The 25,691-nt window shown below is 42.0% G+C and overlaps 1 protein-coding gene across 1 annotated transcript; it reads left to right on the top strand.

The window, feature by feature from the left end:
• The first annotated feature begins 172 nt into the window (after positions 1-172).
• Positions 173-25,691, top strand: usp4 (ubiquitin specific peptidase 4 (proto-oncogene)). Its single transcript, XM_080727655.1, has 22 exons — positions 173-342; positions 1,736-1,863; positions 2,673-2,803; positions 2,903-3,029; positions 4,687-4,832; positions 5,194-5,255; positions 7,318-7,464; positions 8,038-8,155; positions 8,246-8,419; positions 9,590-9,748; positions 10,428-10,652; positions 12,530-12,613; positions 12,733-12,827; positions 13,233-13,415; positions 15,103-15,338; positions 16,013-16,231; positions 16,336-16,406; positions 17,837-17,952; positions 18,147-18,296; positions 20,096-20,199; positions 22,373-22,461; positions 23,075-25,691. The coding sequence occupies exons 1-22, from the start codon at positions 185-187 to the stop codon at positions 23,207-23,209; spliced, it is 3,057 nt and encodes a 1,018-aa protein (XP_080583781.1). The 5' UTR covers positions 173-184; the 3' UTR covers positions 23,210-25,691.

The raw sequence follows: 25,691 nt of genomic DNA, 5'->3' as shown, positions 1-25,691 counted from the left end.
AGAACATTCATGCAGTGAATCGTTGTACCCAGGGCCCCCATACGCCAAGAGGGGGCAGTGGCAGAGGACTCCTCGGCTGCATGGTGGCCACAGAGCAAGAGCCGTCCCAGAAGGACGCTGTGCGAAGCTCGTTCAAGAGGCTGTGTTTCCAACCGCGCGTTCACGACACCGGTACACTCTCTGCATGATGGCCGAGGGAGGCGGACCCGAGTCGGGCAGCGCGGCCGACTCCGACTCGGAGCCGGTGGTAGCCGCACAGATACCGACAGTACCTTCAACCGAGAATCAGAAACAGACCATAGGATCGCTTCTTAAAACGACTCTGCGAAAAGGCGACGAATGGTAAGGGTTCGGGCTTAAACGGCTAAAACAACGTCAGCCCTGCCTACTACCTAGCCTAGCCTGCTTGCTTGCTCACACACACAAACAGGAAATGCTAACGCTGTTAGCCACCGAGCTAACTAGCTATCGGCACAGACGGGCCAACTCATGCAATGATTTCACAAGTGAAGTGGAATGTGTTGTCGTTTTTAGCTGTGTGTGTGTGGCCGTCAACACATACAGTTACAACGAGCACCGCTGTGTGTGTTTGTGCGGTATATATGAGACACCGGTGGTTGACTGCCGTCAATTAAGTTGCTATAAACTAGCTAATAAACCCACAGTAACACAGGTTTCAGGACTACGTGAATTTTGACAACTAAACATGACATGAGCTATTGTAGTTTGCTACTAGCTAACGTTAACTCGGCTTAAAAAAGGCCCCGTGTTCAAATGAAGCCATGTTTGTGTAAAACCAGTTTCCTCCAACTCCCAACTAACGTAATCACCAGGAAATGGGGTTGCATTGAAAGCGAAACAAAATGTTTTAAGTTTCAATTCACCCGTAAGTTAACTTAGCATTAGCTTTGCCTGTATAGCTAATTGGCGTTAGCTGGCGCCTGTGAGGCTTGAAGTTATTGTTTGTTATGCTATTCAAATGAAGATCACAGGGCCCTGAGATGAATGAACTGAAACCGAAAATAACAAGTGTTTATTTCAGTGAATGTTAACAACGCCGGGCTCGTGTTGTTGACATAGGGAAGCGAGCTATACTGAGCAATCTGACTGGCCACTCTTTCTCTGTCAGAAATTATAGAAACTCAAGGAGTCATCATGCACTGGCCCATTTGATTTGATTAGCAACTTTCTAGCTATGTGGCTAATGTGTCCCATAGTGTCTTAAATAGAACATCTTTGACCTGACTAGATGATAGAATTGCAGATTATGTGAAGGGGCTATGGTATGTTAGTGGCACTGTTCACCAACAAAATAATGCAGTAAGTTGGTGGTAAGTTGGTATTTCAGTTAGGGATCTCTTATATCCAACTTTTAGAGTCATGAAAGCAACGCAGTGTAAGAGATTGTCACTTGTTATGAGATTAAAGGTGGTGTGGTGCTGGCTGTTGCTATATCTGTAAATGCGACACAGCTAGCCAGGGCATGTCACAGTTTGTTTGGTCTTGCATAATGTACTTTACTGGCAGAATAAGGGCCAGTGCATTATACTGTATTTCCCAACAAGTTAGAAAGACAAAGAGGCATTTTATATTTTGGAAATAAAAGGAAATGTGCCAGTAATCGATCACGTAAGCCTAATGACAGAACATGGAAGTAGTTTCAAGTTTGTGGTAGTAGTAGTACTGAATGTGTGTGACTTTCACTGTTACCAACATGAGCACTTCTTCTTTCCAGGTACTTGATAGACAGTCGGTGGTTCAAACAGTGGAAGAAATATGTGGGATTTGACAGTTGGGACATGTACAATGTCGGAGAACATAGCCTCTATCCAGGACCTATTGATAACTCCGGACTGTTCTCAGGTAAACATTAAACATCCTTGTTGTTAATATTATTGCATGTCTACGCTAGTGATGTTCTGATTTTTTCTTTTTTCCTTACCCATTCCGATACCTTACCCGTCGGTTGATACAGGGTACCGATTCGATACCAGTTTAAAAACGATCTAGGATAGTGGCCCTCAAAAGTGGGGTCCAGGGAGTCTCCCGGGTTCCAAATGGACCCTTACAGGTCTGTCGGTGTACAAATAGAACCAAATGGACACTTCCATTTAGTTCCATCTGTACACTCTCAGAGTTAAGGCCCATTCCCACTGGGCCAGATAACAGATATCTGGAGATATTTCTCCAGATATTTTTCCATTCAGAGTGGATGGTAGATACAGATAAAAAAAATATCTACCACAGATATTTGCCACAGATACTTTTATCTGTGGCAAAACATTTTTTTATCTGTATCTACCATCCACTTTGCATGGAGAAATATCTGGAGAAATATCTCCAGATATCTGTTATCTGGCCCAGTGGGAATGGGCCTTTATGGGGGCCTTGAAATTAAAAAGATTGAGAACCACTGATCGAGGAATAGATAAAAAAAAAAAAAAAAACGTTTTTAAATTGCAGCTACAAGTTAGTAAAATAATAATGTAAACAGTAGTGCAAAATCAACTAAAGCATTACAAATGTAGTGTAAATGACATATCATATGATAAATGACACAGTATCGCATTGGCACAGACTGGCGTACTCGTTTATAGAGTATCAGCAGCTTTTACGATACTGGTAATGGTATCGGGAAAAAACTCCATTATTGTGTTACTTCTCTCCTATAGACCATGAGACGCAAGTCCTGAAAGAGCACCTTATAGATGAGCTGGACTATGTCCTAGTTCCCACTGAAGCATGGAACAAGCTGGTCAGCTGGTATGGTTGTCTTGAGGGCCAGAGAGCCATTGTCAGGAAGGTAATGCCACTTGAGACCTCTCTCTTTTGAACTATTTATCTAATGCTGACTACTAATTCAGTTAACAAAGTTATTCTTTTTTGTTTGTTTTTGTCCTAGGTGGTTGAACATGGCATGTTTGTCAAGCATTGTAAAGTGGAGGTCTATTTGTTGGAGCTGAACTTGTGTGAGAATGACAACATGGACAACGTGGTAACGCGTCATTTCAGTAAAGCTGACACTATAGGTGAGAGTCAATATGAGATGAATGCATTGTTTTGGCTAGAAACGGCCAACTATGAGTGTAACAAGTAGGACTGGGTCGGTAGTAACATTTTGTTACCGCGGTTTTCGTATTCCCATTACCGACGGTTTTGCAGTAATTACAGCACACCCGTATCTATTAATTAGGGTTCGGCGATAAGCCAAAATATTCCTATCGTCGGCCCAAAATTCCCAGCTCCACAGTCCTATAAGCCCGAGTTACCCTTCCCCGTACAGCACAGCGGGTCTAGTTTCAAAAGTAGCTGATCTACAAGCTCGCACGCTTGTAGATCTGTGCAGTGTCGGGTTACTATAGTAACGTATGCTACTGGGGGTTCTCACACTGTACGCTGTGAATAAACCGACGGGTAGATCATGTACTGTGATTCTGTAAACTCATGTCTCAAATCGCATTGAGTGGTGATATAAACACATTGTAGAGAAGTTTTAGTTACCAGACTTGACAGAAAAGGTTGTAAGACGGCCGACGAGCACACACATTCTGCCGACTTTTAGAAACTAGCGTCTAGCGCTAGTTTCATTTTCGCTCGTATGCTCTGTTAAGCCTAGGTATATATTTTCGGAGGGATAAAAAAAACTGCCACAAGGTATTTATAAACATCATTCCTCGTGTGGATTATATGGAGAAAGTTGAATGAAGTTGGGGGGGGGGGGGGGGGGGGGGTCAGGGTAAATACAATGGCAGCTCTACAAGCTCACAATGCGTTGTGAGCTTTTAGATCCTAGTAGTAGGACCTAGTATAGAGCCCTGGGGTAAGGCTGGTCCTGAAGCCTATTTCGGGACCAGTGGGGGCTCCTCAAAGGTTTGAACCTTTGGAACATCCTTAATTTTTTAATGTTTTTTATTTTTTTTGGGAGCAGGTCACGATGCGTCACTGGCAGCCTCTCTGTGGAATGAGCATATTGTTCCCAGAATATTAGTAATTCAACTTGATTCTGCAGACATTATGACGTCTATGACGGAGTAGTGCATGTTCCTTTCCATGATGGAAATCATTGACTGCATGTGTACTGAGATAATAATTCCATATTTGTTTTGCGTCCAACATGGTGCATCTGGCTTTGTCGAGGGTCTTGTGCGAACACAATTGGCCCTTGTCCGGGGGAGGGAAGCCGGGCGGAGAGGGTGAAAATTGTCATTGCATGCACCTGTCAGCAGGGAGTGTGGTGTGGGGCGGGAGGAGTAGGATGAAGATTCTATGTAGATACAACAGCAGTGACCACACACAAATGTGTGTGGGGAGGAATTAATTGGCATACTTACTAAATTGGGGAGAAAGTGGTTGCGCTGTTGTTGCTAACAGTGCAGACTGTAGTAAATCTCCCTTGTGATAGTATGACATGCAGTTTACCAACATTCAGTTATTCCACCTCTGTAGTCCTCCTTGGATTGAATATACCAACCACTCCAGAATATACTGTATATCCATTCCTGCATTGTCTCGCAGTATCCGTGTAAAGCTTTCTATCTACTGCTCTGTGCTCAGATATGGTTTAAAACCCGCCAAGTGTATTCCGGTAATTTCTAGAACAAACACACATTGATGGGGTCTACTCTACTTGTTTGGGCATCAGTCGTTTGTCTGTTTGTGAAGTAACAATGTTATGGATCCCTTCAGATACCATAGAGAAGGAGATGAGGTCGCTCTTTGAAATTCCATGTGAGAAGGAGACGCGGCTGTGGAACAAATACATGAGCAACACGTACGAGCAGCTGAACAAGCCAGACAGCACTGTGCAGGATGCTGGTCTGTTCCAAGGACAGGTAAAGTAGAGCCATATCGTTCAAATAGCCTCTGACCTTTTGTTTCCAAGAAACCAAGCAAATCAGTCCTCTAGTTCTACTTCTCACACAATGTATTAATGATAGATGTAAACAGAGTGTCTCTTTCATATACATTATTGATTATAAAGAACCCATCTTAACTATACTGTATAATGGCATGAGCGCCGGACGTTCTATTCAGAGTAATTTCATAAATAAGTAAAAGAAACATGCTGTTAACAGAACTGCTAGCCATGTCTTAAATGTACCTTTTTAGCTGGTAGTCCCAAGCTCATATTGATTTCAAATCTGATCTCGTAAGTAAGAAAGTCAGAACGACTCACCTGCTTGTCTCTCCCAGGTGCTTGTGATTGAACGGAAGAACGAGGATGGCACATGGCCCAGACAAGCCTCCCATCCCAAGTAAGCCAAAACACCGTCCGCAAAGCCATCCATGAGCATCTGTGGCCCCGTAGTTGCCCGTGTGTCCCATGCTGTAGGCAGCAGTCAGTCATACCCTGACTGAGCATGTTGAATTGGTGGCGGAGTTAATCAATGAGGGAGCCCTCTCTGGATGTTCAGTCTGAGACAATCCGAGCATCGGAAGAGAAACAAAAGTGACCAGCAAGCCATTGACATAAAAAGGGTGCACGGATGAATGAAATATTGACACGAGAGCCGTGACAAGGCTCAGGTTGTTTTGCCTTCCCTATTGTAGTGCAGAGAATAATGCCATCCAAGCATATTTAGAGAATATATGAAACTGATAGGTAACATTTAAAGAACCACTTTATGAACCCAGTGATTTAACTATCTTGAGCCATTCCTACTGGTCTGCACGCCAATAGTGGATGAATGTTTTGGTGACAGTTTAGAAACAAATGCTCTGTAATCTGTTCTAGAAACATTCATAGGTAATGATAACTATCATTTATGGCTTTGTTTACTTCCTGATCTTTAATTACCAACACAAGGGTGAAAGTAAAGCGAGTTAAATACGTTGTCAGGCATTTTCCTACCTCTGTTCTGCTTCAAAAAAAAATCTTGGCGTTGCAGTACACTTGGTATTTTTTCAAAACATAAATGTAGCTTTCAAACAGCCTCTTCCCACAGCTTGGAGAAAGGTCATATGCATCAAAGTCCAGCTTGGTCGCAGGTCACATGAATCTTGTAAAGAAGACGACGATGTGTGATATTTGATCACGACACATTAAAGTGTACTCATTCAGTCATCTTGGTGTCTGTCCTCCCTATCAGTGTGGGATGATTGACAGTTATGATTGGGGAAACCCCAACAACCTGCTGGATTCACTCAGTTTGAATTGAATTTGTTACTGTAATGTTAGTAATTTAAGTTTGGCCAGATATTTATCGTAATATCATCCAATAGCAACAATAACATTTGTGAGGGTTAACCCCATTTTAACTTGATGAGGTCATTCTTCACAAGGAAACAAGTCTGTTGTTTGCGTTCTGGTTTTGAGAAATGGCCCGCCTTGTAATTTGTCTGGCAGTAACGTTGACTTGCCTTTGCCTTTCCAGCTTCCATAGTTGCTGTGCATTGTGCATTAGCCGCTAGTGGCGGCGAGGCTGCTAAAATGAAGCAGGAGCAAACATTGGATGCACTTATGAATATATGTGTCTCTCTGTTTACATCAATACAGAGTTCTCTGTGGAAGATGCATGCAAATGCAATTTTTTTAAATTTCCCCAGTGACTGACAACAAGACTATGTTGAAAAGACAATCTGTAACTAAGAGATTTCCTGGATCATCTATGATTGACATGCTTCTGTTAACTAGGATACAAATGATGCTGTATTTGAATGCATGCTGGTGGTCAGGGGCTGTACGGATGGCTTGGACCTAATTGGCTGCTTCCTTGTGGACGCATATCTATAGGCTGGAGGGACAGTAGGTCTGTGATGTGATTATTTTTAATATGGCCCACAAATCTACAGCTCTCGTAACCCTTCCTCACCCCATCCTGATTTCCCAAGTTAGAATGTTCTTTGACTGACTCCCTATTACTTACTTAAACTTCTTGCCCTACAAGGCGCATAGTGGGAAAAGATTCCCAAGTATTTGAGGATATGCCGGGATTGTGAGGATACAGACTACTGCCATCTACTGGTATGGGGAGTTAATTCCTCTGAAGCAGTCACAGAATTCAGTTGAGCTTCAGCTGTAGATGGCGTTCCAGCTTTGCTTTTTACCAGAGATGTGAGGATGCAAAGCCATACGATCAGTCACTGTTAAGTTTGTGCAAGTTGGCTTGGTGTCTCAGGGCTTTTAGTTGTCAAGACAGGATGATGGTTATTGTCCTGGTACAGAACATCATTCTGTTGCACAAAAAAAAGGAAGATTTTGTGTGTGCATGTACAGTTTTTTTGTATATAATTATTATTTATTTCTGATGTCATGGCAGTGAAATCCTGACCTCGCTCTGTAATGTTTGTCTGAAACATCTTTCTCATGCGCATCAGATCCAGCGCTGCCACATCGAGGACTTTCACTACCTCCCCTAAACTCTCCTCAAACGCGACAGCGACCATCTCCTCGACAGTAACCAACGGAGATAACTGTAGTAACTCCAGCTACACACTGAACAACAGCACTGCTGGTGGTAACAGGTAAGACCCCCTTTAATCAGATAACAGTGTATTACATTAATTATTTCACAAAATTGTCATTAATTACAAAGTTACAACCTGACTTAAGCTTTCTTCACAGCTATGAGTAACTTTACTCTAGTGTTTACATTTACCAATGACCCCTGCATCCCTATTCTGGGTTGAACATTCGGCAAAATGAGAAGATCTCCTTTACTGTAGAGGGGGGAAAAGGAGTGTATTAAGTATAGAGCCCCAGGGTACCCTAGTCAAATAATTCTATAGCATTTAAGTGGTTAAACGTAATTTTCACTTTTCTCATAATTTGATGTCATTACCTTCAAATTCACTTTGACGTGAAAATATTTCTTTAAATATTGGACTCACATATTGAGTTGCCTTTTTATATAGCAGACCTCTAAAACCGGTTAGATTTTTGCAAACAGTTACAGCATCCATTTTACAAACTAATCGGCTTCCTTGAGTCCTGACAGTTGCACCCCACCACGAAAGTCACAGCCCTGGGTAGGCGAGCAGGCCTTATGGAGGATGTAGCTCAATATATTTAGTTTATTTTTGTTTTACTTCCAATAGATTGGGTGGCTACAATTCGTACAGCTCCTCCTACAACTACCGAGAGTCACAATCTCAGCCCGGCCTTTGTGGTCTCAGCAATCTTGGCAACACATGCTTCATGAACTCTGCCCTCCAGGTAAGATATAGGTTGCTTGTTATGTAACAAATGTTTAGATACAACCAGAAGCATTTTGCGGTATTCAAAAACAAACATGTTTTTCTCTAGTGCCTGAGCAACGCATCCTCACTCACCGAATACTTCCTGGACGATCAGTACGAGGCGGAGATTAACCGGGAGAATCCGCTGGGGATGAGGGGGGAGATCGCAGAGGCCTACGCTGACCTGGTCAAACAGATGTGGCTCAGCCGCAGCAGCTATGTGGCCCCACGCACCTTCAAAGTGAGTGGTGGTGTCGTCCAACAAACCCTGCAGCTGAAAATCCTGTGTTAATGGAGTGTTGACCCATTAAAACCGGGAAAGCATCTGTGTCATTTTATACTTTGACTATTCAAAAATAGTAGATATACAAGCTCATTGCAGCTCATAGCAGTTTGTAGAACTGCTATTTTTGAAAAAGCGAAAACTGTTAAAATCTTTGCTTCTGGTGGTCCCTGGAACAAAATAATTTGAGACTCGGGGTCAGCAGTAGGGATGGGACGATAATCGATATTATCGTTTATTGTGAAAAAAAATAAACTCACGGTAATCATATCGTGGAGATCTTTTATCGTGATGTTGTCATCCGTCATGCACTGGGATCAATTCACCTTTTATTTGCCAAGCTGCATATCCAGTACCATTTAAACCGTCTATAATTGGTAAAAGGTACTTATAATAATACATACTTGATAGTCTTCTTTTCACTCTATCAAATGTCTTTGCTGATCTACAAGCTCACAACGCGTCGCGTTTAGGGATGTCACTAACGGTTAATTCAGTAACCGGTTAGCCGTCAGCATTAACCGGTTAATTAACGGTTTTTAATTATTATAAAAAAAAGAATTCAACCCAAAATTGTATATAAGTACACAGAATTAACCTTATGTTGTCTCATCCTCCCTGGTCCAAAGACCCCACTGCGTAACACCAAAACTCATTCACTGTTCCAATTGGACATGATGAGATAAGACTACTCTCTTGCGCCTCCCAGAGTCTGTTTAACAAAATCACATCCCCCTGCCAAACAACACTATCCAGGTCCAGAAAAATGTGATCATATTATTATGAAAATTAACCGTGAAACCGTAGATCTGCTATTTTTAGGCAAATGTTCCGCCCCAGGAAAAAGGACTTTGATCGGCGTGATAATATCGTAAATCGCGATTTCTTTTGTCACAATAATCTTGATATTACATTTTCATATCGTCCCATACCTAGTCGGCAGCCAAATGCATATAATATTGGGGGTCCTGGACATGAAAATGTTAATTGGTTAATCCAGTGTCAACTTAGTTACGTAGTTGTGTATCTTTACAGCCTGAAAAGGACTTCTGCTACGTTGAATTTATGGACAAAAAGTGGCGTGATGTTGACCTCTTCACATTTTGTGTTTTCACTGCGTTGTTCCAGACGCAGGTTGGGCGGTTTGCCCCCCAGTTCTCTGGCTACCAGCAGCAGGACTCCCAGGAGCTGTTGGCCTTCCTTCTGGACGGGCTGCATGAAGACCTGAACCGTGTCAAAAAGAAGCCTTACCTGGCCCTGCGAGATGCAGAGGGCCGTCAGGATGAGGTAACAGGCAGCAAACTGTGGTTGGGACTGTCAACCATTACAAATTTAAGTTTTAAGATTGAACATAATGAATACAAATGTAATTTCTGTTGGCTTTTTAGGCTTCGTAATCAAAAATTGCACAGGGCAGATATCACAAATAAATAAATGGCAGAAAGGGATGATCTACAAGAGTTTTACAAGCTTGTAGATCAGCTATTTCTGCTTTTTTTATATTTGGAAATGTATTTTTCATGATGGAAAAAGATTATGACGATAATGCAAAATTAAATAATTCTGAAAATCGCAAATAATTGCATTGGACGGTTATGTAATAATTAGGCAACACCTGCATGTGAAGTAAGATTACATGATATATCTCAGATGTTTGTGCCTTCTAAGCATTTGTCATCCCGACTCATCTTTTGTTTGAGTCATTGGATTGAGAGCATTTTTCCTTATGAATGGATTCACTATTAAATTGCACTGTAAATGTGTGAATAGTTTGACACATTACATCATTTCTAAATATTACATCATTTGTAAACATTGGAGCAAAATGTTGTATGTGATCTAAAGTTGCAAATGCAAAGTTACATCCTTCACAAATTTACCCAACCAATACTTTGCTGCGTCCCTCTCCTGATCTTATATGATTTTTATTCCCTCTATTACCCCTTTTTTCTTTTTTGTATTACAGATTGTAGCTACAGAAGCTTGGACTAACCATCGCTTACGCAATGACTCTATTATAGTGGACATATTCCACGGCCTCTTCAAGTCTACTCTGGTGTGCCCAGAGTGCTCCAAGGTCTCTGTCACCTTTGACCCGTTCTGCTACCTCACACTGCCTCTGCCCATGAAGAAGGACCGCACCATGGAGGTGTTCCTGGTCCGCTCGGACCCCCAGTCCAGACCCACGCAGGTGAGATGGCCATCAGATCAGTGCCTGACAGGTGTCACTCGACAAAACAGATTGGGACTAGAAGTAGCATTCTTGTGTAGACTGTCCATCCAAGGCGTGTATCAAAACAGCACCCCGGTATCGGCAGTGGAAGCTTGTGATTGGCTGAACCGGAGGTAGGGAGCGCTCGGTTGTGTTCCCCTGGACCGCGCGGAGGTGACGGGGGGCTGAAGATTTACTATTCTGTCCATAACGAAACATAAGTCGGTACTGAACTAGTGGAAAGCAAACAGACATTATGGAAGCCAACCCAGGTCAAAGCCAGGAAAGGCAAGAAGTACACTACCTCCATAGATGTACTGCGGCATGAAAGCTTAGTTGGCTAGTCCGCACTCTTGCATCTCATCATTACTAAAAGGGTATAATGATTGGTACCTAATCTTGAGTACAGATGCCGTTGATCTCTACAAATATTTTCTCCTTCTGACTGTGCAACAAGCATGTGTTACCATGTCTCGTGATCGGTTGGTTCCCAAGGCTTACTTGACTATTTGAATGCAATTCATATTATATTACTCTAATGTAAATTCTAATAGAAGACATAAATTCATATCTTTGAAACAGAATTGTGTTCACTGTTGATGTAGGTTGTTGCGACCATAGGTCGCATTTACTATAAAAACCTGCAGATCCTGTGTGTGCGTGCGCCAGTCATTGTGTGACGCGAGGAGCTCATTCGGCTTGATTTTCTTGCAGGTGGGATTTATGGCTCTTTGAAGTGAGCCGAGCCGGATCTCTGCGATCCGTTCCTTTTCAAAGAGCCGTTCAAAATACTGTCTCATTTTAGTTACTTTTAGTTATTTTGTTACTTTCTAGATTTTGATTATAATTACAAATCACTTCAACCCTATATAGGCCTGCATTTTGGCCATATACATTTCCGCCATTTGAAAATATTAGCCGATCTACAAGCTCACAATGTGTCACGTTGCGACACATTGTGAGCTTGTAGATCTGCTATTTTCAAATGATTTTTCCAAATGTTATTAATTGGAAAACCTGTGAAATGTGACGTTCTGCATATTGAGGCTAAATGTACTATAATCATATTTTTGTCTTAGGAATGCTACAAATAGTCTACAACACATTATTGAACTCAAGTCTCCATGGCACGAGTAATCGATAGAAAAAAAGTCATTTTGGGGGGTGAACTACTCTGTGCATTTTGATACCAATACTTTAGTGCTTTTACTCAAGTACATTTTAATTACACTTCTACTTGTGTATTTTGTACATTGTAGTAAAGAATGTTTGTACTTTTTACATGTAGTATTTTGAACGGCTCTTTGAAAAGGAACGGATCGCAGAGATCCGGCTCGGCTCACTTCAAAGAGCCATAAATCCCACCTGCAAGAAACTCAAGCCGAATGAGCTCCTCGCTTGTGTGACACCTCATCCCTGCTCAGCAGAAGGCTATAGCTGACCTGTTCTGACATCACAATGATGTCAGAACATCATTGATGACATCAGATCCCTGTCATCAGTATTAAGCACATATCTGAGAATGTCCATATATGGACATATTGTGTCAGTCTCATGTGGTCTATGACGTCAGATGTCAGTCATCTCCATATTTGAGAAAATATGACCACATTTTGTCCAACTTAAGCAACCAACCAGGTCTGTGCTTTTCTTTCTTTGTCAAAGTTGATCCCATGCCAAAGCCCCAGCGATCGCCCAGCAGTCTGCTGTCACCCAGGCGGATGCATGCACGCACCAATGTGCCGCGGTCGCTTCTCGCCCTTAGGGCGTTTTACTGGTATTAACAGTGTTTTTAGCAGCATTATAATAAAGTGGTTCACTGTCTGAGATGATCACTTCATTCATTATTCTGTCAGTACCGAGTGGTGGTCCCCAAGATGGGTACAGTGATGGACCTGTGCGGCGCCTTGTCTCGACTCTGTGGATTCCCTCCAGAGAATGTAAGCAACATAACCCTCCTATGCTATCAGAATGATCTCAGTATTATTTCCATGGTTGAAATGGAATCATGTGTCTGTGCTTTGCATATTTTTAATTGAATTTACTTGTGTCTTCCTAGATGGTGGTGGCCGACGTTTACAATCACCGGTTCCATAAAATCTACCGGCGGGACGATGGCCTAAACCAAATCATGGAGAAAGACGACATCTTTGTGTAAGTTTCAGTGTTGGGTGTAAAGCAGTGGTTCTCAAAGTGGGGTCCGGGGACCCCCAGGGTTCCAGGGATGTCCCCAGCAAAAGTAGTTAGAGTAGCGTTATTCAAAAACGGCAGATCTACAAGCTCACAGCGCATCAATTTGTGTTGGGCTGCAAGCTTGTCCATCTGCTTTTTAAAAATATAATAATAATAAAACAATTATTTCTATAACTTAATCTTTTCTTCTGGGGATCTCTGGGACAAAACATTTTCAGATTGGTGATCCGTGGCCAAATATATATCAATTTGGGGGTCCTTGACATGAAAATGTTTGAGAAATAGTGGAGTGAAGATGACATGTCGGGGCTTGTTGCCGTGGCTGGGTTTTTCCCCAATGCAGCGTGTTCTTTTTGCTCTTTGCAGGTACGAGGTACAGGAGGAGGACAGTGAGAAGATGAACCTGCCTGTCTACTTCAGGGAGCGCCACTCCAAGCATGGCGGAGGCTCCACGGGCACCATGCTCTTTGGCCAGCCTCTACTCATTACTGTTCCCAGGCTGAACCTCATAGCAGAGATTCTGTACGACAAGATCCTGGAAAGGATCGGGTATGTCCCAGTGTTGATTTCGTCGACTAAAACTATGACGAAAAATGTTTGTCGACTGCCTTTTTTCACTGACGGAAACTAAATAAAAAACTAAGCTGTGATGACTAAAACTAGGACTAAATATATTGACAATTTCGTCAACAAAATAAAAACTAGACTAAAACGTTAGGGAGGGACTAGTGGAGAAGAGTCATGACTATGACTAAAACTAAGACTATGACTAAAACTAAATCTATGACTAAGACTGACTAAAACTAAATCAAAATTTGCTCAAAAACAACACTGGTATGTCCCAAGTTGCTTACATTGTCTTGGTTCACAGAGAGTTACTGACAATTGGGCATTTAAATAGGATTTTTTTTTTATCCTTATATATATAGTTTTTTGCACTCTGCGCATGTATTAATATGGATCTTTACCTGGTTTTAACCAGTGACGCAACTCAGTCTGGGTGCAACGTCACTCTCCCGTTGCCAATCAAAGAGATGCTTAAACACCTGATATGCACCCGTCTTATGTATGTTTTAAGTCTGCCCCTGATTAGACAATAGACGGCGTGTGACTGGGGAAGTAAACAAGGCTAGCTTGTGCACGTGAAAGAGATTGGACTGCTCGGGCACCAGGGTCTGTCCGTGCCATCTTTATTGCGCCTGCTGATCAATCACTGGATAACATCTGGTACAAAAAACAGACATATTAATCTTAAAATAGCACATTTGTTGTTGTGCATACGGCTGTTTGTGTAATGATGCATATAATGTTGCATTATTGCATCATTAGCTTATTAGAACACTTCGTTGAATAATGAAAGGGTGCTGCTCAAAAATAGGCACACACAGAATAATCCTTCATAATGTTCATTGACTTAACTGGAGGATGGAGCTGGCCGGCAATAAATCAAAATATAGCCTACTCAAGGGTCATGGACGGTGGATTAGGCTTTCTGCATTTAGAGCCCTTTTAGAGCTTTTCTATTTGAGTAGTAACATTTTATTGGGTGTGTATTCCATTTATGCGGTTTCACCTATACACAAGACTTCGGAGTGACATAAAATGCAAAGCTATTCAGAGAGTTTGAAACGAATAATATTAATATAACAGACGTCCACAGGCGTCTTAACCTACCCCAGTAGTTATGGCACTCGAGTGTTAAATCATTTATTGCCCAAAACAACTTGCATTCGATTTGGAATTTATTTTGGTGTGCTCATAGATAACGGCAAGAACAAGAAGAAAGCGGAAGTAATGCGGGTGACCACTAGTTCGAATTGTGTAGTTTGAACGTTCGAATTGTGTAGTTTGAACGTTGAATCCTCAATGGGTGTTGATAAATGCATGCACAATACATGAGACACGTGTTTGCGGCGAGATGAAAGGGTGTCATAACTACTGTTCTTTCAATGGATCTGTCGTAACGGACAGCTTTTGTTTAGTTTCTTTTGGCACCTCTGTTGGATGCTTCTTCTGTAATTGTTGTTGATTTGAGGCAAGAATCACTTGGTGTTGCACATCTTGCTTTTGCCGTGCGTCACTTGTGACTGGTTTCCCCCCCTTTTTTTTCCTGGCAAAGGATGTCCAGAGGGAATAATCTTTTTCAGTATTTGTCCGAAACCGATAATTGGCCTAATACGACCTCTGGTTCCAGTGACCCCAGATTAACTGTCATTTTCTGTTTTCTGTGGCCCAGACGCTATGTGAAGCACTCCCAGAGCCCCTGCAGTGAAAGCAGGTCCACGGCTTCAGCCACCTTCACCAGCTGCAGCCAGGCGGCTGAATGCTCCACGTCGTCCAGTCACAACACCAACCTAAGCGCCGGCTGTGGCAGCCCCTTGTCAGACGGGGCCTCATGCAGTGCCAGCTCCAGCAATGGCAGCAACCACTCAGGGACCTGCAATGGCCCTAATGGGAATGGGCTATGTGAGGGTAAGCCACCAACATGGAAGCAGGGTTCCCACGGTCATGAAATTCCTGGAAATATTTTTAAATTAGAAAAATATTTTGGAATTGGTCAAGGGTCCTGGAAGGTCCTGGGAAAAATAGCAATGCATTGTCTTTGGTTATTGATTTTGTTAATACCTCTGAAATGACAAATTAAACATTGTCAAATATTAGAGGCGGAAATTGTGAAAATAGCCGTTCTACATGCTCACAACGCCTCGCATTGCGAGGCGTTGTGAGCATGTAGATCTGCTATTTTCACAATAGAAACGTGCTATACAAAATTCCTCAACGGGTCCCCAGTTAAAATATGATTATTTCAAGGGTCACAGCCTGAAAAGGTTGAGAACCACTGGCATACACTACCTGTCTTTGGGCATTGCGCATAGGAGTACACGACTTGTCATTGAGCTGAATTATTGTTGTATAGTCCTGGAAATTGGGTTAAATATTCTGAAAAAGTTTTGGAGATGTTTTGGAAATTAATTGGTAAAAATGTGTGGGAACCCTGATGGAAGGATATGGAATCTATGTCGTGAAATTCTGAGTGTTCATGTAACTCTGAGGGTGTACAAATGGACCAGGCTTACTAAGGATTATTTCTAGCAGAGTATAAAGGTGTAAATCGATCGTCCGTGGTCGTTGTGGTTTTGTTGCAGGTGAGGAGGAGGCCATGGACCACCAGGTGAGCCCGGAGCCAGAGAACGGCCAGTCAGAAGAGGAGGAAGAGGACGAGGAGACCTCCGACTTGGAAAACGGACCTAAAGCCAAGCTGAGCTCCACGCCTCCCAAGCTCTTCACCTTCAGCATGGTCAACTCCTACGGAACAGCCAACATCAGCCCACTGCCTTGCGACGGAAATGTCCTTAAACTGAATCGTAAGTTACGTTTTTTTCATAGAAGAAATGTTTGAGAATATTGTTTTTGTATTGGTGTTCGTTTTGATTGAGCTGACAAAGTTTGGATTTTTCTTTTTCTGCAGCACATTCCACAGTGGCGATTGACTGGGACTCCGACACAAAGAAACTGTGTTACGATGACCAGGAAGCGGAGGTCAGTAGTACAAGCTACAAGGCTACAGTACAGCTACAATGTCTCTGGCTAATGTTGGCTCACACTCCTCTGAAACACATCAAGGGTCATATATCTACATTGTTTGCATGCCATGTCTGACTACCTCCCTTGTATGTTTTGTTTTATTTGGGAAAAAGATAACATTTTCATTGTAAAATGTGGCATACCACTTAAAGGGGCACTCCACCACTTTTCAACCTATGTTCATATAATTGGTGCTCACTCAAAAATATATATATATATTTTTTTTCTCTCAGAGGAGGGCTGTGGGCAGGTCAGAAACCCATCGTCTTGTGACATCATCGATTGCCAATCCAGCTTATAGAAACTGCAGGCTTTCTATTCCTGAAAAGTTGCAATTTTAAAGTGGAAGCCATTGTTCTCGCGATAATAAAAATCTAAATATTCTTTTCAAAAATATTGATTAAAACATTTTTTTGGAAAATGATGATGTCACAAGACGATGGATTCTGAACTTCCCAAAGCTCTCCTAGGAGACTTGGACTGAGTAGAAAAAAATTGTGATATTTTATCATGAACATTAGTGAGGACCTATTATATGAAGACAGGTTGAAAAGTGGTGAACTACTCCTTTAACTCTTTGAGTGCCCCCTTTTTCACCACTAGAGGGCCCCAATGACCAGAGAATTCTACCTAGACAGTGCTGGTATATGCACAAGCCCTGCAGCCATGACATGCCTGAACACTTTCCTTTGTGCATGTACAGGAAGAGGATGAAGTTAGCTTGAAGTTAGCTATTGGCTACCAAGCATTTTAGAAGATCTATTTTCTGCAATTTAGCCTCGATTAAACTTTGCACACCTCATGCATGGGAAAAAAACAGAGAAGAATGAGCTCTAAAAAATCCAATGCAATCCTGGATTGCATTGGAGTGGATTTGTGCAGTTTGTTCACAGCTTTCAAACAAAAAAATCCGATTGGAAATCCGTTCAGGCATTCTTGAGATAATAGCCATTATGTTTTACATGTTATGTAAACAAAAATGGCTGCCCTGTATGTTAGATGGGGTTGTATGGGGGTGGAACATGCAAAATCGCGATTGAAATCATGTTCACCAGATTTGATGGGGTACAAAAACATTTTTTCAAAAAATATTTTTTCAATTTTCTTTTTTTTTTTTTTTAAAGCCGAACTAGTTCGGGATCGGCACTCTGCGATACGCTAATAAAGCCGAACTAGTTCGGGATTGGCACTCAATGAGTTAAGCATTGCCACATAGGCATGGATGCCTGGCGGCATCGCCGGTTCGATTCTCGATCCGGACAACCTTTGCCCCATGTCACTCCCCATCTCTCCCCCCATTTCCTGTCAGTCTACTGTCCTATCAATAAAGGCATAAAACCCCCAAACAAAAAAATCTTAATTTCCAATGGTCCCTGTGTTTGCAGGCCTATGAGAAACACGACAGCATGCTCCAACCCCAGAAAAAGAAGGCCACGGTGGCTCTGAGGGAATGCATCGAGCTCTTCACAACCATGGAGACGCTCGGAGAACACGATCCGTGGTATGGGTTTCATGACAACCTTCAGTCTTGACATTGTAACAAAAGCATTCATGGTCTTGCCATTAAAGGAGAATTCCAGAATATCCATTTTATTACGTTAATCTGATGTTATAATATCCCAGAACATTCTATAATTTTGTTTTACTTTGATGGCAGTAATTCTCATATCAATAACTACCATCGTGTATACGCAGGTATTGTCCCACCTGTAAGAAACACCAGCAGGCTACGAAGAAGTTTGACCTGTGGTCATTGCCTCGCGTTCTGGTAGTTCACCTAAAACGTTTCTCCTACAACCGATGCTGGAGGGACAAGCTGGACACGGTGGTGGACTTTCCTATCAGGTATGCTGGCATCAACACTACAGCCCTGTGAAGGTTATCTGTATTGTATATCACACTTTCCCAAACAATTTTTTATGGGTCACAAGTAAAAATCCCATTTTCTATTCCTATACATTTAAAAAATATATATATACATTATATTTTAAAAGTATATATTTTTTTTATACATTTAAAACAAACATTTAAGAAATTCCATAAATAAAAAGAATGAATAACTAGTCAAAATAGCCAATCTACAAGCTTGCGGCGTGAGGTGTTGTGTGCTTGTAGATCTGCTACTTTTGTTAGTTTAGGTCTCGGGCAAATGTCTTAATCTCTTTTGGGTTTGGCAACCACTGGTATAACATTCCATAACACAAAGATGGTTCACAGTGCCTTAAGGAAAGCGCTTTCGTTTGCCCAACTAGTTGGCATGTAAAAGGAGAACGTGAGAAGTGTTTTACATTGTTTTACACTAGGGGGAGTTGCAGTGCACAATCTAGCAGGGAATATTGGTCGGAGGAATGAACAAGGAAGTTATTTTTCAGAGATTTCTTTTGCAGAGTTGATTGTGCTCCAAATCTCTGGTCACACCTTTTTGAATGTGTTGCAACATTCCTTTGATCCATTTTGGTTTGGTAATAATTGAACAACACCTAACAAAAGGACCCTGTGTGAGTCATTGAAACGTCTGTTTGCAGAAGTCCAATTTCCCCATGTTTTGAAATGGGGATGTTGCTCCGGGTTGGTACAGTATATAAGCTACCTTTTTTTTTTTGTAACGACCTGTACTCCTCCCAAGCTCTGTTGAGCAACCTTGTCCACCAGAAAACCAGGAAGCAGAACTGAGAATGTTACCGACACGCTGAGTTCCTTTAATAGAAAGCAAAGTCATGCTTACGGTACTCAGATTGCAGGAGACAAAGACTCATCTGTCCTTCACTAAACCTCTCCTTAAAGGAACATTCCTGTTTTTGAGCGGTGGTCACAACGCTCCTATACGTGGCCGTGTGTGTGGGTCTGTCTGTCTGTCTGTATGCGTGTCTGTATGTAGCCTACAGTACCTTTTGTGACCACACATGTTAAGGGAGGGGCGCTGTTGTTCAGGCCAGGCCAGACACACACACACACACACACACACAATATATATATATATTTGTTTTGCTGTTGCGCAGCCTCCACGACCACCGCTCAGTTCACACGGGTGTGATTTTTTAAACAACCTGGTTATTATTTTCATAGTAGTTGGCATCATTATCATGCCTATCGGTTAGGATAACATTTGACTTGGCACCTGCTTTGTAGAAATTTGGGACACGACCCAGGTCTTAAACAATTCCCAATTTAACCCAATTGTCTAGACCACTTATTTGAAAGGGAATATGGAAGTATTGTAATTGTTCATTCCATTGAAGAGCTACTTCCTGGCTAAATGACCTACTTGGCTTAACCTATTTATTTATTCATTGCTTCTAGCAAGTTGGAAGTAGCTCTGCAATGCACTGGACAATTGACACTCCTTTCCTTCAAAACCACACTCAAAACCCAGGATAGCCTTTCCCAGCTGAGGCCGTGTTAAGGTGTCAGCCCAACCCACGCTTAGTGCTTAATCATTTTTAATCTAGCACTTTTTTCATTTTTAAAATGTTTACATATAATGTGATCATAGACATTCTTTCGTATTTTTTTTAATCAATTGCATTTATTACACCTCAAACTCCTTTTTGGTGGTTTTTAGTTTAATTCTCTTGTGACATTGTCCAAGAGGCTGGCAGTAATGACAGGTTTACATTTGCTGATGATGTGTTTTCCTTTCCCAGGGATCTGAATATGTCCGAGTTTGTGTGTGATCCCAAGGCTGTACCCTATGTTTATGACCTCGTTGCTGTCTCCAACCACTATGGCGGGATGGGAGGAGGCCACTGTAAGTGATCTTTAACCTTCCCACTGTGTCTATAGTTAATGTTTAATTTAAATACACACAGCAGCACGTAGCAGTCTTCTCCTCCAGGCGAACACGTTGCACCAACATCAGTCATATCCACGTACACAGTAGGACAACGCAGTTGACGTTATGTGTTGGAATAAAACCCACTTAAGGGAACGCTTTGCTGTTACTACGTGTCATCTTTTCGACACCCAACCCAAACCCTTACCCTAACCTCCGTGGGCTGAGTCCTAACCCTCCCGACGCTCCTTTGTCGAAATGACGGTCGTTCGAAAGAGCGAGATTTCCCTCCCACTTAACTCTCCTACTGCCAGATTATTTATTTATTTATTGGGTCTGGTGCCATCAAAAAGCGGCTTACCTTTGCGACGTTATAGTAGATAGATAGACATTTTTTTTTTTTTTTTTTTTTTTTATTGTGCAATAGTGCACTTTGGTCTGCCAGGCAGCAGAGGGCGGCGTCATGCTGAGAATGAATGTGATTTGCCTGTTACGTGCATTCAGACCAGTCACTGGCCACAGAGCCTCACAGCCAGAGAAATCAACAAGGAAGTGAATTGGTCTCCGTTGATGTTAACGCATAATGGATTTTTTACACCATCACCGCGGAAAATGTGTTTACAGTACACGGCTGAGCGACCTCATCAGCTTCAACAAAGTAAATGAACGAACGAACGCGAACGAGCGCTGTATTGGCGCGGAGGTCTCTTGGGAATTGGGGCGAACAGGAACGTCCAAAGCGGTATAAGAGTTAATGTTCATGTTTTTAAATTAGTTTTTTTTTTTTTTTTTTTTTTTTTTGCGCGGCCGTCAGGTTGCAGTTACTATCAAAACCTCCACCGGCTGTCAGTCAGTTCGTCATGTCACACTTTTCCCCTACTCATATCTCCACCACCGTTGCCCCGAACCATGCGAAACTTTGCACACACGCTCATTGCCTGCCAAACCACAACTCCACCCTCATTTCCCACATGGGTGGCCCTCTTCTGGTGCCACCATGAGGCCGATTCTTGCAAGATACAGATTTTGCCCTAAAATCACACAAAGCGGTACACAGTATCTCTACAGTCATGTCATCAAAATGCATCTGTCCCATCTAGCGCCACAATCTGGCCGATTATAGAAACACACATTTTTGGACACTGCTCCTACAGATTTTGCCCTAAAATCACGCAAATCTGTACGCAGTATCTCTAAAGTCATGTCATCAACATGGATCTGTCCCATTTCCCATATTCCCTCCTGATTGACTACCATTGCCTTCTAAAGTTTGTTTATGCGACCTGACGGTCGCTTATCTCCCATTTTAGGGAGTCTTACTGGTTTTGATAGCGTTATTGTACCTGCTACTGTACGTGTTCAACCCAGTCAACAATGTGTCCCTGATGAGGCCAGCCTGCCACTGTTTCCAAGGAAACAGTGGCTACAGTGTTCATTTCAGATTGGCACAGGTTCCCTTCCTTGTGCCATCATTCACTGTGGACTCTTTTCATAGACCAAAACTGTTATGACAAAATGTTTGTTGACTACCTTTTTTCACTGACAAACTAAATTAAAACAAAGCTACGATGACTAGAACTAAGACTAAATATATGGACGTCAACAAATAAAAACTAGACTTAAATTTTAGCGAGGGACTATTGGAGAAGAGATCCAGTAGAGCTAAAAGAAATGTAATTTTATGTTTGGTTGCGCTCAGAAACTAGCAGATCTAGAAGCTCGCAACAGGTCACAGCGCGACGCATTGTGAGCTTGTAGATCGGCTATTTTAAGCATGCAGCCAAGTGTAAGATGAGATCAGCCTTTACGACACAGTCAAGGCCCGCCACTATACATTTTTGTCTACAAAATAAACTGTAGATTTAGTCGACTAAAGCGAAAACATTTCAGATGACTAAAATATGACTAAAACTAAATCAAGATTTGCTGTCAAGAATCAACTCTGTTACACCTAAAGTATATCTCAACCATATGCATTATGAATAAAGAACTACCTTGTAGCAAAATTTGAATCAGTGTTAATGTATAGGTTATAATGAAAGTTTTGACTTTAGTGTGACGTGGTGGTCCATACTCCTGGTCACTGCATGAACAAATTACAACTATGTGCAATGACATTGATAACTCTGCCTTTCTCCTCGCCCAACAGACACAGCTTATGGCAAAAACAAATTGGATGGAAAGTGGCATTACTTTGACGATAGCAGTGTTTCGTCTGCCTCAGAGGATCAGATTGTGGTGAGCTTTTAAAGCCTTGATGTTGTTTATTCTATTCAGTCCTGTACTTCAGTGGTTCTCAACCTTTTCAAGCCACAACCTCTCCAAAATATTTGAACCGGGGACCCCCCTCCCCTCACAAGCACTTGGAATTCTAGGAGTTTAGCCATTACATTTGGTAGTTTGACTCGTTTCCACAGTTAAATATTGTGTAAATAGCCCATCTAAAAGTTTTTTTCACCCTTTTTTATTCCCTTATATTATTTCACAATTTGGCCAATAACAAAGTTTGTTGATTACGTTTGATACAGTAATGGTCAATTGACTGTCATCTCCCCCCCCCCCCAAAAGAGAACCTCCTATGGTGTCCCGACCCACAGGTTGAGAACTGCACTGTACTGTACTTTACAACCAAAAGATAAACCAACTAATTAATGCATATGTCTTTTCCTACGTTCACGCTTATAAGACCGATGATGAGGAGACCTCTCTGGGCTTCTCATCCTTGGCATCAGGTGACAGTGTTTTGTAATCTCATCCGTCTCCATCTCCTCTCTCTCTCTCTCTCTCTCTCTCTCTCTCTCTCTCTCTCTCTCTCTCTCTCTCTCTCTCTCTCTCTCTCTCCCCCCTACAGACTAAAGCAGCTTACGTACTGTTTTACCAGCGCAGAGAGAGCGGGGACGCCCCCTCCTCCTCCAAGCCACAGCCCTCAGCCTCCTTAGGAGGAGCCCCCGAAGTAGCAGCCGAAGATCACATGGACACCAACTGATAAGCACTGTTGCAAAAAGGAAAAAAGAAAAAAAAAAGGACACGCACTGAAACTATTATGGCAAACGGAGACATTTTGATGCGCACACCCAAGCTACTTCAGTGACTGGAGACTCACCACAGAGTCGTTATTATTAACCCCACCCCACCTCCTTTGTGTTTCGATTTGTCTCGCATCTCATCCACTAGAGCCAAAAGCCTTGACAGAAGAGTGACCTGAGAGACGTTTTCTCCCTGGAGCGGGTGGCCTGCTGAGTTATAAACATAGTTTACTAGTCTGGAAATGAAAAGGCGGGGAATATAAATGGCTATAGATCCTTCTCACTGGACGAACAGAATGTTAGAAGTGCCCTCAAATCTATAGATAAAGATAAACTTTTCTGTTACCCACAGGAACAGTTAGAAATGCAAACACACACAAAAAAAATAAGCCAAATGCACATCCTGTTTCAACCAAAGCGTTCCAAGTTGTACGTGTTAAAGCAATGTACCAGCTATTTTGACAGAGGGGGGCCTATGGGAACACCCCCTTAGTTGTATCTCCAATAATCCTTCTGCAGTGAGGTACATGCAAAACTCTATTGCCGTTGTGATGTGCACAGAGCGGCACGCAGACACGCTGTCTTTATGGATCCTGTCATTACGCCTCCTATGAACAGTGGATCCATCAAGGAAAGTTAACTGATGGTGTTCGCTCCGCTAATAGACTGGCTCTACACGTGTTCCTGGCCTGCAGAGTGTGTAATTCCAATGACAAAATAAATGTCTAATTTCAAGGTTTTTCCTCATCTGGGTCCTTGCCACGAGATGTGGCAGAGGCAGTTTTGTAGCCTGGCTCTTGCGCGTTCACACAGGGTGCGATTTATTTTTGAGCAACACGATTCAATTTAAGTTAATGTAAAGACGCAACATCAAGCTTAATTATTTTGCTTGTATGCCCAAAGTGACGCGAATCGCGCAAATTGAAAATTGTTCAAGTCTGTGATTTTTGCTGAAGCACAGCAGCCAGTGTCTGTGCGTGGCAAGCATTGCTTCAAAGTGATGTTGCATCCAGTGTAAATGCAACAGAGTGACACTCTTCAGGCAACGTGATTTATTTTTAGCGTATCTGGTGTGAATGCACCTTCAGGCCATCAGCCTCGCTGTTTGAAATCACAGCAGCATGCTTGCTCTGTTTTCCCTTGGCTATCTGTTGGGGGACTATCTGTCCTGCAAACAAACTTTTTAATTTCATTTTTCATTGTTACACAATGCAAATGCGGCCTTTTATTTCTGCAACCTGGTTAAAGGAAGAAAAAAAGAGGCACTTTGAACTTTCCAATTATTAATTTCATTCTCTGCTTCTGGTCTAACTAGAAATGATAACAAAAGGATGGTTTTGCCTTAGCATCGGGTTCTTATCTGTCATGCATTTCCAGGTCTTTTAATGTGTCTTTTTAACATTTTGATTGCTGCCTGAGTGGACCCCTGGCTCATCTGCAATGGCTTGTCCTTAGTCTTGTACTCTTGCAGCTCTGTATTGATATGGCTGTTATTTGATATCTTCAAAGCACACTTGAGTGAAGCAAAATAAACCAGTATAAAAGTGGTGCTTAATTTATGAAACTTGAATTAGCTGCTGATCACGATAAGCAATCTACACGTTATCAGACTTGGTGCAGGACAGCAGTATCGCGATGGCCTCCTCATTGTTTGAGGGGAGCGTTGCAGGCATTTGAAACTATGCGTTTCCCTTCCAGTGGATTTAGTCAACTTGTCAGCTGTTTAATAAAACGGTATGGCACATTCTTCCGTGGTTGTGGGAGAAATTGAGGGAGTGTCTAGTAATCCCTTTATTCGTTTAATATTTGAGTTACCTAAAACTGTCATCTTGACACTGAAAGGTGCCTCATCTAAGCAATTCATCTTTCACACCTTTTTTTTTAATGTGAGGGTTGTGAATAAAATAGAATCAAGTTTAATATCAAAAGGACTTGTTGTAAAACCAGATGCAACTTACATTAACTGCTTCATGGATACGACTCCCATAAGATAGAGTGCTTGCTCTGTGGCATTAGTTATGTGCTTTTTCCATGTGACACGACAGCATGTAAATGTCAATGGGACTGAAAGTGTCCTTTTTGCTGGTTGGTCCTGCCGTGATTATGCCCTTCTGACATGAGTACATATAATCATATTTATGCCAATGAATAGAAAAGCTTTACATCATACAGTATCTGTTAACCTCTCTAGCAAGTTGATGAAGAATTCCAGCTGTCAACGAACACAGTGGAACATGGTTCCCCCCTCCCCCTCCTGAATCACAAGAGCAACTCCAATTCCACATAAATCGATTTGCTGAATAGATGTAAATAATCACACTATTTCAAATAGGTATATTAATAATTGTGTCCTAATATTCATATTGCCAATATCTACAATATTTGTTTTTAATTGAGAAATATTTGGATTGAAAATACAATAAAGACTGGGAGCTTAAACGA

Source organism: Nannobrachium achirus (assembly GCF_963921795.1).
Source record: "Nannobrachium achirus genome assembly, chromosome: 6".
Taxonomy (NCBI): Eukaryota; Metazoa; Chordata; class Actinopteri; order Myctophiformes; family Myctophidae; genus Nannobrachium; species Nannobrachium achirus.
This window is presented reverse-complemented; position numbering and strand designations above follow the sequence as displayed.